Source organism: Erythrolamprus reginae, chromosome 1 (assembly GCF_031021105.1).
Source record: "Erythrolamprus reginae isolate rEryReg1 chromosome 1, rEryReg1.hap1, whole genome shotgun sequence".
Lineage (NCBI taxonomy): Eukaryota > Metazoa > Chordata > Lepidosauria > Squamata > Dipsadidae > Erythrolamprus > Erythrolamprus reginae.
Genome location: NC_091950.1, coordinates 415837726 through 415853829, shown reverse-complemented (window position 1 = coordinate 415853829; position 16104 = coordinate 415837726). Strand labels below are relative to the sequence as shown.

The window sequence follows — 16104 nt, the reverse complement described above, 5'->3', positions numbered from 1 at the left end:
TCCCGTCAACTAAACAATGTCGTTTGGTGGGACCCAGAGGAAGAGCCTTCTCTGTGGCGGCTCCGGCCCTCTGGAATCAGCTCCCTCCAGAGATTAAAACTTCCCCCACCCTCCTTGCCTTTCGTAAACTCCTTAAAACCCACCTCTGTCGTCAGGCGTGGGGGAACTGAAACATCTCCCCCTGCCTATGTAGTTTTTTATGTATGATATGACTGTATGTATGTTTTTTATATATTGGAGTTTCTTGCTTTTTAGCCTTTTAAATGTATTATTGTTATTTTAGACTCTAACTACAGTATTAGATTTGTTATTATATATTGTTTTTATCATTGCTGTAAGCCGCCCCGAGTCTAGGGAGAGGGGCGGCATACAAATCTAATTAATAATAATAATAATAATAATAATAATAATAATAATAATAATAATGTATCTATATATTACTGTGTTTGTAAAGACGTTAATGAATCCAGCTGAATTAGGCATCTGTGTGTGGTTCTGGAATTGATTTTTATGCAATAAACTGAATTTAATTTATGCAACAAATTTAGTTTAATAAATTAAATTAAACAATAGAGAGCTTATCTTTAACTTGAACTTACGGATTTCAATTCCCAGAATTCCCCAGCTAGCATAGCTTACTGGACAATTCTGGGAGTTAAAGTCCACAGGGCTTTAAAGCTGGACACTCCTGAACTTGGTGTTAGCCGCTCTGAGTCCGTTTTGGAGTGAGCGGCATATAAATACAATGAATAAATAAATAAACTATATAAATATTAGATGCTCTGGAAGCAATGGCTAAGTTTACATAACACTGAGATCACCACCATTTCTTCTTGATGTTCATACTATGGCTTCTCAGTTTTTCAGTTTCTTAAATATTGGGCAAAATGTGTTCAGTTCTGGAGACCTCACCTACAAAAAGATATTGACAAAATTGAACGGGTCCAAAGACGGGCTACAAGAATGGTGGAAGGTCTTAAGCATAAAACGTATCAGGAAAGACTTAATGAACTCAATCTGTATAGTCTGGAGGACAGAAGGGAAAGGGGGGACATGATCGAAACATTTAAATATGTTAAAGGGTTAAATAAGGTTCAGGAGGGAAGTGTTTTTAATAGGAAAGTGAACACAAAAACAAGGGGACACAATCTGAAGTTAGTTGGGGGAAAGATCAAAAGCAACGTGAGAAAATATTATTTCACTGAAAGAGTAGTAGATCCTTGGAACAAACTTCCAGCAGACGTAGTTGGTAAATCCACAGTAACTGAATTTAAACATGCCTGGGATAAACATATATACATCCTAAGATAAAAATACAGGAAATAGTATAAGGGCAGACTAGATGGACCATGAGGTCTTTTTCTGCCGTCAGACTTCTATGTTTCTATGTAAAATTAAAACAGAGATGACATACTGAAAAGAAAAAACATCTTTATGGTCAACAATGCCCTTAGATTACCAATAGGTCACTCCAGCATTTTTAGAAAATAATGGTGTGTAACAACAGTCCATTACTATGTTTGTAAATTTGCTCACTTGCCCAGAAAAAGTCAAAGATCAGCTGGAAACTGACAGGACCCAATATGTTTAACCCATTCACTGAATTAACTTATACATTCCCTTCACACAATGTGCTGAACTGACTACACAGGTTGGATTTCAGCAACCTAAAGTCACTTTAAAAACTAACCCGGGTTAACACGATCCTAGCTAAATGCATTTGCAAGTGAATTTGTAAGACCTGTTCGTGAGTTGCGTATACGTGTGATCCAAATACAGCCATTGAATGTCAAGGAAAAATTTAGTCTATAAATCTAAACTATTTCACAGGGTGGTGGTTGTGGGGAAAATAGGAGGAGAAAAATATCTTGGATATGCCTTAAGTTATTTGTAAACGTAATAATAATGGTGGGACAGAAACAACGTTGACTGGTGGGACCGCAGGGAAGGGACTTCTCTGTAATGGCCCCAGTCTTCTGGAACCAACTCCCCCCAGAGATTCATACCGCCCCCACTCTCCTTGCCTTTCGAAAGGAATTGAAAACCCATCTATGCCAGAAGCCCAGGAGCTATGAGTGATAGCTGTCGCTCCGCCCAGCAGTGCGAATGAAGGATGATTGATATTGTTATACAGGGTTTTTAATCTTTTTAACTTTTCTAATTATTCATAATTAATAATTTACATAGAAACATAGAAGATTGACGGCAGAAAAAGACCTCATGGTCCATCTAGTCTGCCCTTATACTATCTATTTATTTTATTTTATTTTATTTTATTTTATTTATTTGATTGATTGATTGATTGATTGATTGATTGATTTTTATGCCGCCCTTCGCTTAGACTCCTGGCGGCTTACAACATGTTAGGAATAGCACTTCTTTAACAGAGCTAGGCTATTGCCCCCACAATCCGGGTCCTCATTTTACCTACCTCGGAAGGATGGAAGGTTGAGTCAACCTTGAGCCGGTGATGAGATTTGAACCGCTGACCTTCAGATCTACAGTCAGCTTCAGTGGCCTGCAGTACAGCACTCTACCTGTTGCGCCACCCCGGCTCATTATTTCCTGTATTTTATCTTAGGATGGATATATGTTTATCCCTAACAATTTTTACTGTTAGATTGAATTTTACACTTGTAAACTGCCTCAAGTCCTCGAGGAGAAGGGCGGCCTATAAATGAATGAATGAATGAATGATTGAATGAATGAATGATTGAATGAATGAATGAATAATAAACATTTAAAACATTCACTGGAAGCTTTCAATAGAAAAGACTGGACTGCCAACTGTCAGAAATAGTATAGGGCAGGGATGGCAATCCTTTGGCACGGATGCCACTGGCGGCACTCGGAGCCATATCTGCTGGCACGCGAGCCATCGCCCTAGATCAGGGGTAGGCAAAGTTGGCTCTTCTATGACATGTGGACTTCAACTCCCAGAACTCCTGAGCTAGCCTGATGGGCTTAGGAATTCTGGGAGTTGAAGTCCACAAGTCATAAAAGAGCCAACATTGCCTACCCCTGCCCTAAGCTCTGCTCCAACATGCATGTGTGTCCCAGCCAGTTGATATATGGTTCCCACAGAGGACATTTTTGGCTTCCAGAGAGCCTCTGGGGGGATGGGGGAGGGTGTTTTTACCCTCCCCCAGTTCCAGGGAAGCCTTTGGAGCCTGGGGAGGGAGAAACACAAGCCCACTGGGCCCACCAGAGATTGGGGAACAGGCCATTTCCAGCCTCCAGAGAGCCTCCGGGGAGTAGGGGAAGCTGTTTTTGCCATCCCCAGGCATTGAATTATGAGTGTGGGCACTCACGCATGTGCGATAATGTGCGCGCACACTCTTTCGGCACCCAAGGAAAAAAAGGTTTGCCATCACTGGTGTAGGGTGTCCTGCTTGGGTGGGGAGGTTGGACTAGATGATAGAAACATAGAAGACTAACGGCAGAGAAAGACCTCATGGTCCATCTAGTCTGCCCTTATACTATTTCCTGTATTTTATCTTACAATGGATATATGTTTATCCCAGGCATGTTTAAATTCATTTACTGTGGATTTACCAACCACGTCTGCTGGAAGTTTGTTCCAAGGATCTACTACTCTTTCAGTGAAATAATATTTTCGCACGTTGCTTTTGATCTTTCTCCCAACTAACTTCAGATTGTGTCCCCTTGTTCTTGTGTTCACTTTCCTATTAAAAACACTTCCCTCCTGAACCTTATGATCTACGCGGTCCCTTCCAATTCTTGTTATTATTCAAAAAATATCTTTATCTAGCCTCTTTTATCAGCTGTACTTTGCTTGTTCTCAGAAGATGAGACACACAACTCTCAAAAACACCCTGCACCAATTTCTGACTTTCATCCACCCTGCCACCGACAGGTTGGGCGCCAGCGTATATTTTACCCCGGATCACCTTAAGAAAAAAAAAAGTCCCACGCTTAACAAATTGCACCAGGAGAGACATATTAAAATGACAAAGCCCATCTGCCTGCCCTCACCAGTGGTTGTCTCTTTAATTTGCTCGTCTGCATAAAAAGAGGGCCATTTATCAGCAGAGAGCATCAGTTATAGTTAAATGCGGGGAGCAGAGGGAATTTGTGTTGGTTTAAATAAATAGCTCTACAGGGTGTTTTCTCCCCCCACCTCCATCCTTTCAAGGCACTGCAAGCATTTTTCAAAAGAAATCTAAGGCATTACAGCTGCTGTTTTTCAAGCCTCTTCAGTTTTCTAAATTACGTGTTATCTTTTAAAGATAAGTTATTAGGGTTCTTCCGCCCAAATGGGCAATGTTGGCAAGGAAGACACAGATAATTGGCAGTGGCGGGGTAGCGGATTATGTGAGTGATAATCCACACCACAGCAGACTGGCATGTGCTTGAAGGTAGTGTTTCTCAACCTTGGCAACTTCGAAGTGATTGGACTTCAATTCCCAGAATTCCCCAATATGTTACATGGGGAATTGTTGGGAATTAAAATCCACATTTCTTAAATTTGCTGATGTCGAGAAAAACACTGCTCGAAGTGCTCAGGTTCGCTCTTGGGACCTCTTCCGATGACAAGGGCTGACTCAACATCTGGAATATTTGGGCAGCTGTTGCAAACCTAGAGCAGGGGTGTCAAACTGGCGGCCCGTGGGCTGGATGTGTCATGCAAGGCCACGGCCATTCCACGAATGGTCGTGGCCAAACATCATGTGATGGCAAGGCGACGCTATAGGTCTGACACCCGTGTCCTAGAGTCATAGTGAAGTTGCCAAATGATGTTAAAAATACTGGGTTAGTATAAAATTAGGAGAATCCAAAGCAAGAATCCTGAAAGGCCTCTAAGATCTCAAAGCTGGGAATAAAATTTAATTTAATTTAATTTAATTTAATTTAATTTAATTTAATTTAATTTAATTTAATTTAATTTAATTTAATTTAATTTAATTTAATTTAATGTTTGTTGATTGATTGATTGATTGATTGATTGGATTTGTATGCTGCCCCTCTCTGTGGACTCCGGATGGCTAACAACAGTGGTAAAAACAGCATATGACAATCCAATACTAAAACAGCTAAAAACCCTTGTTATAAAACCAATCATACATACAAACATACCATAGAAACATAGAAGACTGACAGCAGAAAAAGACCTCATGGTCCATCTAGTCTGTCCTTATACTATTTCCTGTATTTTATCTTACAATGGATCTATGTTTATCCCAGGCATGTTTAAATTCAGTTACTGTGGATTTACCAACCACGTCTGCTGGAAGTTTGTTCCAAGGATCTACTACTCTTTTAGTAAAATAATATTTTCTCATGTTGCCTTTGATCTTTCCCCCAACCAACTTCAGATTGTGTCCCCTTGTTCTTGTGTTCACTTTCCTATTGAAAACACTTCCCTCCTGAACCTTATTTAACCCTTTAACATATTTAAATGTTTCGACCATGTCCCCCCTTTTCCTTCTGTCCTCCAGATTATACAGATTGAGTTCATTAAGTCTTTCCTGATACGTTTTATGCTTAAGACCTTCCACCATTCTTGTAGCCCGTCTTTGGACCCGTTCAATTTTGTCAATATCTTTTTGTAGGTGAGGTCTCCAGAACTGAACACAGTACATGTGGTCTCACCAGCGCTCTATATAAGGGGATCACAATCTCCCTCTTCCTGCTTGTTATACCTCTACCATGCATAAATGGGTAGAAGCCTAGGGGGAAAGGATATCTGAGTTCCCCCATGCCTGACGGCAGAGGTGGGTTTTAAGGAGCTTACGAAAGGCAAGGAGGGTGGGGGCTATTCTAATCTCTGGGGGGAGTTGGTTCCAGAGGGCCGGGGCCGCCACAGAGAAGGCTCTTATTTATTTATTTATTTATTTATTTTTATTTATTATTTAGATTTGTATGCCGCCCCTCTCCGCGGACTCGGGGCGGCTCACAACAAGGCATAAACAAATCGTAACAAATCCAAATAAATTTAAATATTTAAAAAAGTTTAAAAAGAACCCCAATATACTAACAACCACACACACAAACATACCATACATAAATTGTACATACCCGGGGGAGATGTTTCAGTTCCCCCATGCCTGACGACAGAGGTGGGTTTTAAGAACTTTACGGAAGGCAGGGAGAGTAGGGGCAGTTCTAATCTCCGGGGGGAGTTGGTTCCAGAGAGTCGGGGCCGCCACAGAGAAGGCTCTTCCCCTGGGGCCCGCCAACCGACATTGTTTAGTTGACGGGACCCGGAGAAGGCCCACTCTGTGGGACCTAATCGGTCGCTGGGATTTGTGCGGCAGGAGGCGGTCTCGGAGGTATTCTGGTCCAATGCCATGAAGGGCTTTAAAGGTAATAACCAACACTTTGAATTGTGACTGGAAATTGATCGGCAACCAATGCAGACTGCGGAGTGATGGCGAAACATGGGCATACCTAGGTAAGCCCATGACTGCTCTCGCAGCTGCATTCTGCACGATCTGAAGTTTCCGAACACTTTTCAAAGGTAGCCCCATGTAGAGAGCGTTACAGTAGTCGAACCTCGAGGTGATGAGGGCATGAGTGACTGTGAGCAATGAGTCCCGGTCCAGATAGGGCCGCAACTGGTGCACCAGGCGAACCTGGGCAAACGCCCCCCTCGCCACAGCTGAAAGATGGTTCTCTAATGTAAGTTGTGGATCGAGGAGGATGCCCAAGTTGCGGACCCTCTCCGAGGGGGTCAATAATTCCCCCCCCCAAGGTAATGGACGGACAGATGGAATTGTCCTTGGGAGGCAGGACCCACAGCCACTCCGTCTTATCCGGGTTGAGTTTGAGTCTGTTGACACCCATCCAGGCCCCAACAGCCTCCAGACACCGGCACATCACTTCCGCTGCTTCGTTGACTGGACATGGGGTGGAGATGTAAAGCTGGGTATCATCAGCGTACTGATGATACCTCACCCCATGCCCTCGGATGATCTCACCCAGCGGTTTCATGTAGATATTAAATAGCAGGGGGGAGAGGACAGACCCCTGAGGCACCCCACAGGGGAGAGACCTCGGAGTCGACCTCTGACCCCCCACTAACACCGACTGCGGCCGGCCAGAGAGGTAGGAGGAGAACCACTGAAGAATAGTGCCCCCCACTCCCAACCCCTCCAGCCGGTGCAGAAGGATACCATGGTCGATAAACCCCTGTCCCGGGCCCGCCAGAGATCATCCATCAACACGACCAAAGCAGTTTCCGTGCTGTAACCGGGTCTGAAACCCGACTGCTGGGGACCTAGATAATCGGCTTCTTCCAAGGACCGCTGGAGCTGGAGCGCCACCACCTTCTCAACAACCTTCCCCATAAAGGGAAGGTTGGAGCCTGGGCGATAGTTATTAAGTATGGCTGGGTCCAGGGAGGGCTTCTTGAGGAGGGGGCGCACAAGCGCTTCTTTATAGAGAGTTGGAAAAACTCCCCTCCCCAAGGAAGCGTTGGTAATCTCCTGGACCCAGCGCCGTGTCACCTCCCTGCTGGCCGAGACCAACCAGGAGGGACACGGATCCAGTAAGCAGGTGGCGGAACTCACAGATCCAATGGCCTTGTCCACTTCATCAGGTGTCACCAGATCAAACTCTTCCCAGACAGGTGGACAAGTACGGGCCCCAGTCACCTCGACTGACTCGTTGTCAGTCGACTCTGTTTCCCAATTGGAGTCGAGATCGGCCCGGATCTGAGCGATTTTATCAGCGAAAAACGTGTTAAAATCCTTGGCACTGCTCTGCAAGGGCTCCCCAACTCCCCCCTGATTAAGAAGGGAGCGGGTCACCCTAAACAGAGCAGCCGGGTGGGATTCCGCTGATGCAATCAAGGCGGCATGGTACGCGCATCTTGCCGCCTTGATCGCCACTTTGTAAGTCTTAATAAAAGCTCTTACAAGTGTTCGATCAGATTCAGACCTACTCTTCCTCCATCGCTTCTCTAGACGTCTCTTCTGGCGTTTCAACTCCTGGAGCTCCTCGTTGAACCATGGAGCTCTACGGGGTCTAGCGCCACGGAAAGGTCGCAAAGACGCAATCTGGTCGAGAGCCTCCGCTGCGGCCTTGTTCCAGGCTTTCCCTGGGTCCCGCCAAACAACATTGTTTAGTTGACAGGACCCGGAGAAGGCCAACTCTGTGGGACCTAACTGGTCGCTGGGATTTGTGCGGCAGAAGGCGGTCCCTGAGATAATCTGGTCCGGTGCCATGAAGGTCTTTATAGGTCATAACCAACACTTTGAATTGTGACCGGAAACTGATCGGCAACCAATGCAGACTGCGGAGTGTTGGTGTTACATGGGCATATTTGGAAAAGCCCATGATTGCTCTCGCAGCTGCATTCTGCACGATCTGAAGTTTAATCATCTTTGCTGCTCTTCTCTGCACCCTTTCTAGAGCCCCAATATCAGAACAGAAATCAACAGAAATCAAATACAAATCCTGCCTCCTTTATCTTAAATTTGCCAAGTTTAAAAAACACCTGTCCAAATACCAGAAGGCCAGACAAGGAATAAACGGATGGAAGCTGACCAAACAGAAATTCAACCTGGAAATAACTTTCTGATGGTGAGAGCGATCAACCAGTGGAACAGCTTGCCTGCGGAGGTTGTGAGTGCGCCAACGCTTGAGACTTTCAAGGGGAGATTGGACTGCCATTTGTCTGAAATGGTGTAGGGACTCCTGCTCAAGCGGGGGTTGGACTAGATGATCTACAAGGTCCCTTCCAACTCAAATGAATGAATTAATGAATGAATGAATGAGTGAGTGAATAAATGAATGAATGAATGAGTGAGTGAATGAGTGAGTGAGTGAATGAGTTAGTGAATGAATGAGTGAGTGAATGAATGAATGAATGAGTGAATGAGTGAGTAAGTGAATGAATGAATGAATGAGTGAGTGAGTGAGTGAATGAATGAGTAAGTGAGTTAGTGAATGAATGAGTGAGTGAGTGAATGAATGAGTGAGTGAGTTAGTGAATGAATGAGTGAGTGAGTGAGTGAGTGAATGAGTGAGTAAGTGAATGAATGAATGAGTGAATGAGTAAGTGAGTTAGTGAATGAATGAGTGAGTGAGTAAGTGAATGAATGAATGAATGAGTGAGTGAATGAATGAATAAATGAATAAATAAATAAATAAATAAATAAATAAATAAATAAATAAATAAATAAATAATAAAGAGGCTGCACTAAGAATAGGGAAATTTGAGTTCTAGTCAGGTTAATGCTAAAAAACACTATACGAGACCCAACTGGCTCTAAGCCTTGATGCCAACTTTCTCTTGCGCCATTACTCTGAATTGGCTTTCTCTGATTCCTCCATTGCACACATGTTGTCTACAAAATCACTGCCAAAAAAAAAAAAAACCCAGAAGGGGAAGCTCAGTGTTTCTTCCCTTGTTTTTTTCTGTTTTGCAATAATTGAAAAAAAAAAGTCCTCTCTTCTCCCCAAAGCCGAGTGCAAAACCAATTAACAGTGGAGATGTAGGGACGCCAACCTTTGCTGACTCCGACAGAATGGAAAGTGTTTTATCAAGCCTAAACTTGAAATTACTATGTTCTAATATACACCGCCCCCCCATCCCTTGCCCCCAGCTGGGCTGTAAAACACGGCCATCTATTTTAAAATTATCTCTTCATCGGAGAGTCCAGAGAGCTGATCGTTTCGATTCCGGGGCCTCGTGTTGAGCGTCAGTTTGAAGAATATCGTGGCGCTATCTCTCCTAATAAACAGCTTTAACTTTTCACCTAAGAGATCCCTCCCTTAACTTATCGGGAAAAATCATCTGCTTCGCTCAACGCCTCTACTAAATTAGAAACCAAAGTCACTCCATTTGGAGCAAGCAGACTGACGACAAGGCAGATGAATTGCAAGCAAAATGATTTGAGGAGGGGAGAAGCAAGGAAGGGGAAGAACATCAGACCCCAAATTGCCAGGGGGAAAAAATTCTAGCATCGTCAACGGTTTCATTATAACTAGGAACCCGAAGGCTTGGAGCTCCTTGGTTCATATTTTGATTTCTGGGAGAAATATGCAAATTTGCATACAAACTACGGGCAACCCTCCACTAACCACCAGAATAACAGAATAGAATAGAACAGAAAGGAATACAATAGAATAGAATAGAATAGTTGGAAGGGACTTTGGAGGTCTTCTAGTCCAACCCCCTGCTTAGGCAGGAAACCCTACACCGCTTCAGACAAAGGGTTATCCAACATCTTTGGATATTTGTCAAACTCAAACTGTGCTTTTGCCGTTACAACCATCATCGCTTCTCAGCTACCCAACAAACCCAGGAGGGAAGGAAGGGTGAGATGGAACGTAGGCTCCAGACATTAAGAAGCCCAGTCATGAGAGCCAGGGATGCTTCTGCTGGTATTTGCCAAAACCAGAGACTTTTTCTCATAACAATACAATGACATTAAATTGGACAGTGTGATCTGCACTAATAGGGAGAGGGAGAATGCCATAATTATGTGGGAACTATGCACGGGAATTAGCTAGATCTGGTGTTGCCCTCATCAGTGCTGAAATGATGTAATCAATAAAGTTTTGCATTAAGAGACGAAGGGATCGCCTCGACCCTGCTTGGTTTGGTTGGGTTCATCGGTCAGAACGCTGACCCAATTGTTATTAACTGTGCAGTAGGCCGCCCAGAGTCACTTAATTATAAGATAAGTAGGTTTATAAAATATGAAAAAGGATAAATAATTGGAGTGATATCAAACATAATGACCCCCCCCCCCCTTCTACACTTTGTCCCGGATTGAATCCACCTTCTGAAGTCCACGTACTTGGGTGAGGCCGTCCAGCGAGCATCCAGCGAGGATCGTAGGGGGCCTTGGTGGGAATGAATTCAATTGGTCTGTCTACCGGGTCCTTCATAATGAGGATCGGGACTGGACTGAACACACTCTAATACAAAAGAGACAAGACAGAAAACCCAACTTATTACACATTCTTACAGTTATATTTTCAGAATATCCTTCCTAGAGAAAGCCATGAATAGAATTCTTTATTGGCCAAGTGTGACTGGACACACAAGGAATTGTCTTTGGTGCCCATGCCCTCAGTGTACATAAAAGAAAAAACATACATTTGTGAAAAATCATGAGATACAACACTTAATGATTGTCATGGGGTCAAATAAGCAATGAGGAAACAAACAATATTAATAAAAATCTTAAGGATGCAAGCAACAAGTTACAGTCATACAGTCATAAGTGGGAGGAAATGGGTGATAGGAATGATGAGAAAAAACTAGTAGTAATACTAGTGCAGACTTAGTAAATAGTTTGACAGTGTTGAGGGAATTATTTGTTTAGCAGAGTGATGGCATTCGGGGAAAAACTGTTGTTGTGTCTAGTTGTCTTGGTGTGCAATGCTCTGTAGCGATGTTTTAAGGGTAGGAGTTGAAACAATTTATGTCCAGGATGTGAGGGGTCAGTAAATATTTTCCCCGCCCTCTTTTTGAATCGTGCAATGTACAGGTCCTCAATGGAAGGCAGGTTGGCAGCAATTGTTTTTTCTGCAGTTCTGATTCTCCTCTGAAGTCTGTGTCGGTCTTGTTGGGTTGCAGAACCAAACCAGACAGTTTTAGAGGTGCAGATGACTGTTAGTTAAAAATCATCTGTCTTGTTATCTTTTGGGACAGATAATTCCTCTTTGGGGATATTATTAATACAAGTAAGTCCTCGACTTACAATGGTTCATTTAGTGACCGAAATTCCAATGCCACTGAAAAAATGACTTGTAACCATTTTGACCACTTAAAACCACTGCGGCATTCCCATGGTCACGTGATCAAAATTTGGATGCTTGGCAACTGACATGAACAGGTAGTCCTTGATTTATAACAGTTCATTCAGTGACAACACCATTGAAGAAAGTGACTTATGACCAGATTCACTCAACAAACGGATTACGAATTTATCAGCTGAACCACTGTAGCAAGTGATATGGTCACAAAATGAGTCAAAACTCACTTAATGAATGTCTCATTTGACAGCAGAAATGTTGGACCTAATAGTGGTCGCAAGTCAAGGACTACCTGTATTTATGACAGCTGCAGCGTCCAAGGTGTGTGTATGTGTCACGTCATCCCCTTTTGCGACCTTCTGACAGCAAAGTCAATGGGGAAGCCAGATTCACTCAACAACCGTGGTACGAATTTAACAAAGGCTGTGATTCACTTAACAACGGTGGCAAGAAAGGTCGTAAAATGGGGCAAAGCTCATTTGACAACTGTCTCGCTCAGCAACAGCAATTTTGGACTCAATTGTGATTGTAAGTTGAGGATTACAGTGGTACCTCTACTTAAGAACGCCTCTACTTAAGAACTTTTCTAGATAAGAACTGGATGTTCAAGATTTTTTTTGTCTCTTCTTAAGAATCATTTTCTACTTAAGAACCCGAGCCCAGAAAAATATCCCAGGAAATTTGAGAGCAGCACGAAGGCCCGGCCAGTTTCCTGCCATTCCTTCTTTAATTCCAGCCATCTTGGGCTTTCCTGGGCTGCCAGAGCAGCCTTTCATTGATCCTTAAGGAGGCTTTGGCAGTCCAGAGCAAACAAAACATTTCCCTTTCTCTGGGCATTTGGAGAGGGAATAAACCTCTGCCAGCACCCAGAGGAAAAAAACACTCCCTTCGCTCTGGGCAGCGACTGTCCACCTCCTCTTCTTCCTCCTCCTCCTCCCACCCAAATCCCAACCTTTTATTTCTTTCCTAATGGGTTTGCACACATTATTTGCTTTTACATTGATTCCTATGGGAAAAATTGCTTCTACTTACAAACTTTTCTACTTAAGAACCTGGTCACGGAACGAATTAAGTTCTTAAGTAGAGGCACCACTGTACTTGTGTATCTCTGAATACCAGGGTTATTTTGGGAGGATGGGGAAGCTCTGCGCTCTGGGTATGTTTTTCCTATCACAGTAAATGAGGTTGAATGTGTATAATTTTAGAAGAGCTGTGCATGCGCTTGTGTGTGTACATCCAATACAGTTTATATAGTAGATCAGTGATTTTCAACCTTTTTTCGGCCGCGGCACATTTTTTACATTTACAAAACCATATAGGGCACATAGAGTGGGGATGGGGGGGCGGCTAAAAAAAGTTTGGACAAAAAAAATTTCTCTCTCTCTCTCTTCCTCCCTTTCGCTCTATTTCTCTCTCCCTCCCTCCCTCTTTCTCTTTTTTTTCTCTCTCTCCTTCCCTTTCTTTCTCTCTTCCTTCCTTCCTCTTTTTTGCTCTTTCTCTCTCCCTCCCTACCTCCCTCTATGTCTTTCTATCTCCCACCTTCCCTCCCTCTCTTTCTCTCTCTCTCTGTTTCTTTCTTTCTCTCTTGTTCTCTTTCTTTCTTTCTCTCTCTCATTCTTTCTTTTGCCCTCTCTTGCTTTCTCTCTCTCTTGCTTTATTTATCTCTCTCTCTCTCGCTTGCTTTCTCTCTCTCTTGCTCTTTCTTTCTCTCTCTCTCTCGTTTTCTTTCTCTCTCTGAGCTTCGCGGCACACCTGACCATGTCTCATGGCACACTAGTGTGCCGCGGCACACTGGTTGAAAAACACTGTAGTAGATAATGTCTATTTTTGTGTGCCTGTGTGTAATACGTATGTACGCATATGGCATATATACATAGAATTAAATAGTATATTTTGGATGTTCAGTAACAGTAAATAGAGAGAGAAATTGTATCTCTTTGAGGTGAGGAGAGGCCAGGCACCCTAACCCAAACTCTTGACATGAGTGACGTCAAGTTGGCCATCTTTAAGCCAGTCACATGACCTTTAAACCACCCCCGGTCACATGATTGCCAAGCCACTCCCACCTGTCTGGCAAGCCACACCCACAAAATAAGGGGGGTTTCTCCCAGTTCAGACTAGTAGTAATTTGGCGGCCTAGGTCAATAGAACTTTCAGTGACCCAGGCCTGCCATGCCTCCAAACCAGTGAAGGGCTGCAAATATTTTTACTACCACACGGCCACAGCGTGGTAGTAAAAAAATTTTGCATCCTTCACTGGTTCGTAGGCATGGCAGACCTGGATCACTTACAGTTCTATTGACCTAGGCCGCCAAATTACTACTTGTCTGAACTGGGAGAAACCTCCCTCCACTCTCTGCGACATATAAATTGTTTATTTATTTATTTATTGGCTTTGTATGCCGCCCCTCTCCGCAGACTCGGGGCGGCTAACAACAGTAATAAAACAGCATATAATAACAATCCAATACTAAAAACAGTTAAAATCCCATTATTATAAAAACCAATCATACATACAGACATACCATGCATAAAATTGTAAAGGCCTAGGGGGAAAGGGTATCTCAATTCCCCCATGCCTGGCGGCAGAGGTGGGTTTTAAGCAGCTTACGAAAGGCAAGGAGGGTGGGGGCAATTCTAATCTCTGGGGTGAGTTGGTTCCAGAGGGCCGGGGCCGCCACAGAGAAGGCTCTTCCCCTGGGTCCCGCCAAGCGACACTGTTTAGTTGACGGGACTCAGAGAAGACTCACTGTGGGACCTAACTGGTCGCTGGGATTCGTGCAGCAGAAGGCGGTCCCCGAGATAATCTGGTCCGGTGCCATGAAGGGCTTTATAGGTCATAACCAACACTTTGAATTGTGACCGGAAACTGATCGGCAACCAATGCAGACTGCGGAGTGTTGGTGTAACATGGGCATATTTGGGAAGCCCATGATTGCTCTCGCAGCTGCATTCTGCATGATCTGAAGTTTCCAAACACTTCTCAAAGGTAGCCCCATGTAGAGAGCGTTACAGTAGTCGAGCCTCATGAGGGCATGAGTGACTGTGATCAGTGACCCCCGGTCCAAATAATTTGTTTAAATAAAGAAACAAACAAGGGCAGGAAAGTCTACCTTTGGCATGTATGAGAGCCACTGCAGAATGGTGTAGACGCCTTCAAAATCATCACACACAGTGCTGTGGGTCACTCCATTGTTATGCATGATCTGGATACCACCCAGCTGGTTATTCGACGTGTACACCTCTCTCCCCAGAACCTGTGCAAAGAAAGGACAAGGAAAAAACAACAACACATTACAGGATTTTTTTTAAAGCACCCAATGAGGTTCAAAATGCTTTTTAAAAAAAAAAAAATTGTTCTTTCTATTTTTAGAAAGCCAATGAAGTGGCTAATACAGTATGCATTAGAAAAATATATACGTAAAGAAAAAAAAGACCAGACTACTGTATGCAATGAAATTCTTTTATGACAGTGTTTGTATGCCACCAGTCCAGGAAAAGGGAAAGGAAAAAGGACAGGAGGGGAGGGAGGGGAAGAGAGGAAAGTGAAAGGGAAGGGAAGGGGAAGAAGAGAAGGGAAGGTTAGTGGGAAAAGAGGAGGGGATAAGATGGAGGGGAGGAAGGGGAGGGGAAGGGGAAGAGAGGAAAGTGGAAGGAAAGGAAAGTGGAGGAAGGAAAAAGGACAGAAAGGGAGGGAAGGAAAGGAAGGGGAAGAGAGGAAAGTGAAAGGAAAGGAAAGGGGAAGGAGGGGAGGGGAAGGAAGGGAAGGGAAGGGGACGAAGATAAGGGAAGGTTAGTGGGAAAAGAGGAGGGGATAAGATGGAGGGGAGGAAGGGAAGGGAAAGGGAAAGAGAGGAAAGTGGAAGGAAGGAAAGCGGAGGAAAGAAAAAGGACAGGAAGGAAGGGGAAGGGGAAGAGAGGAAAGTGAAAGGGAAGGGAAGAGGACGAAGACAAGGGAAGGTTGGTGGGAAAAGAGGAGGGGATAAGATGGAGGAGGAGGGGAGGAAATAAAAGGAAGGGGAAGGGAAAGAGAGGAAAGTGGAAGGAAAGGAAAGTGGAAGAAGAGGACGGGAGGGGAGGGGAGGGGAAGGGAGGAAAGAGGACGAAGACAAGGGAAGGTTCATGGAAGAAGAGGAGGGGATAAGATGGAGGGGAGGGGAGGGAAAGAGAGGAAAGTGAAAGGGAAGGGAAGGGGAAGAAGAGAAGGGAAGGTTAGTGGGAAAAGAGGAGGGGATAAGATGGAGGGGAGGAAGGGGAGGGGAAGGGGAAGAGAGGAAAGTGGAAGGAAAGGAAAGTGGAGGAAGGAAAAAGGACAGGAAGGGAGGGAAGGAAAGGAAGGGGAAGAGAGGAAAGTGAAAGGAAAGGAAA

General features: G+C 44.0%; 1 protein-coding gene across 1 annotated transcript in view; it reads right to left on the bottom strand.

Annotated features, from left to right (window-relative positions):
* Positions 1–16104, bottom strand: part of ACACA (acetyl-CoA carboxylase alpha) — a 312028-nt gene that overhangs the window by 52165 nt on the left and 243759 nt on the right. Inside the window, 2 exon segments of the mRNA XM_070735330.1 lie at positions 10773–10893; positions 14850–14993. Of these exon segments, the coding sequence (XP_070591431.1) occupies positions 10773–10893; positions 14850–14993 (265 nt within the window).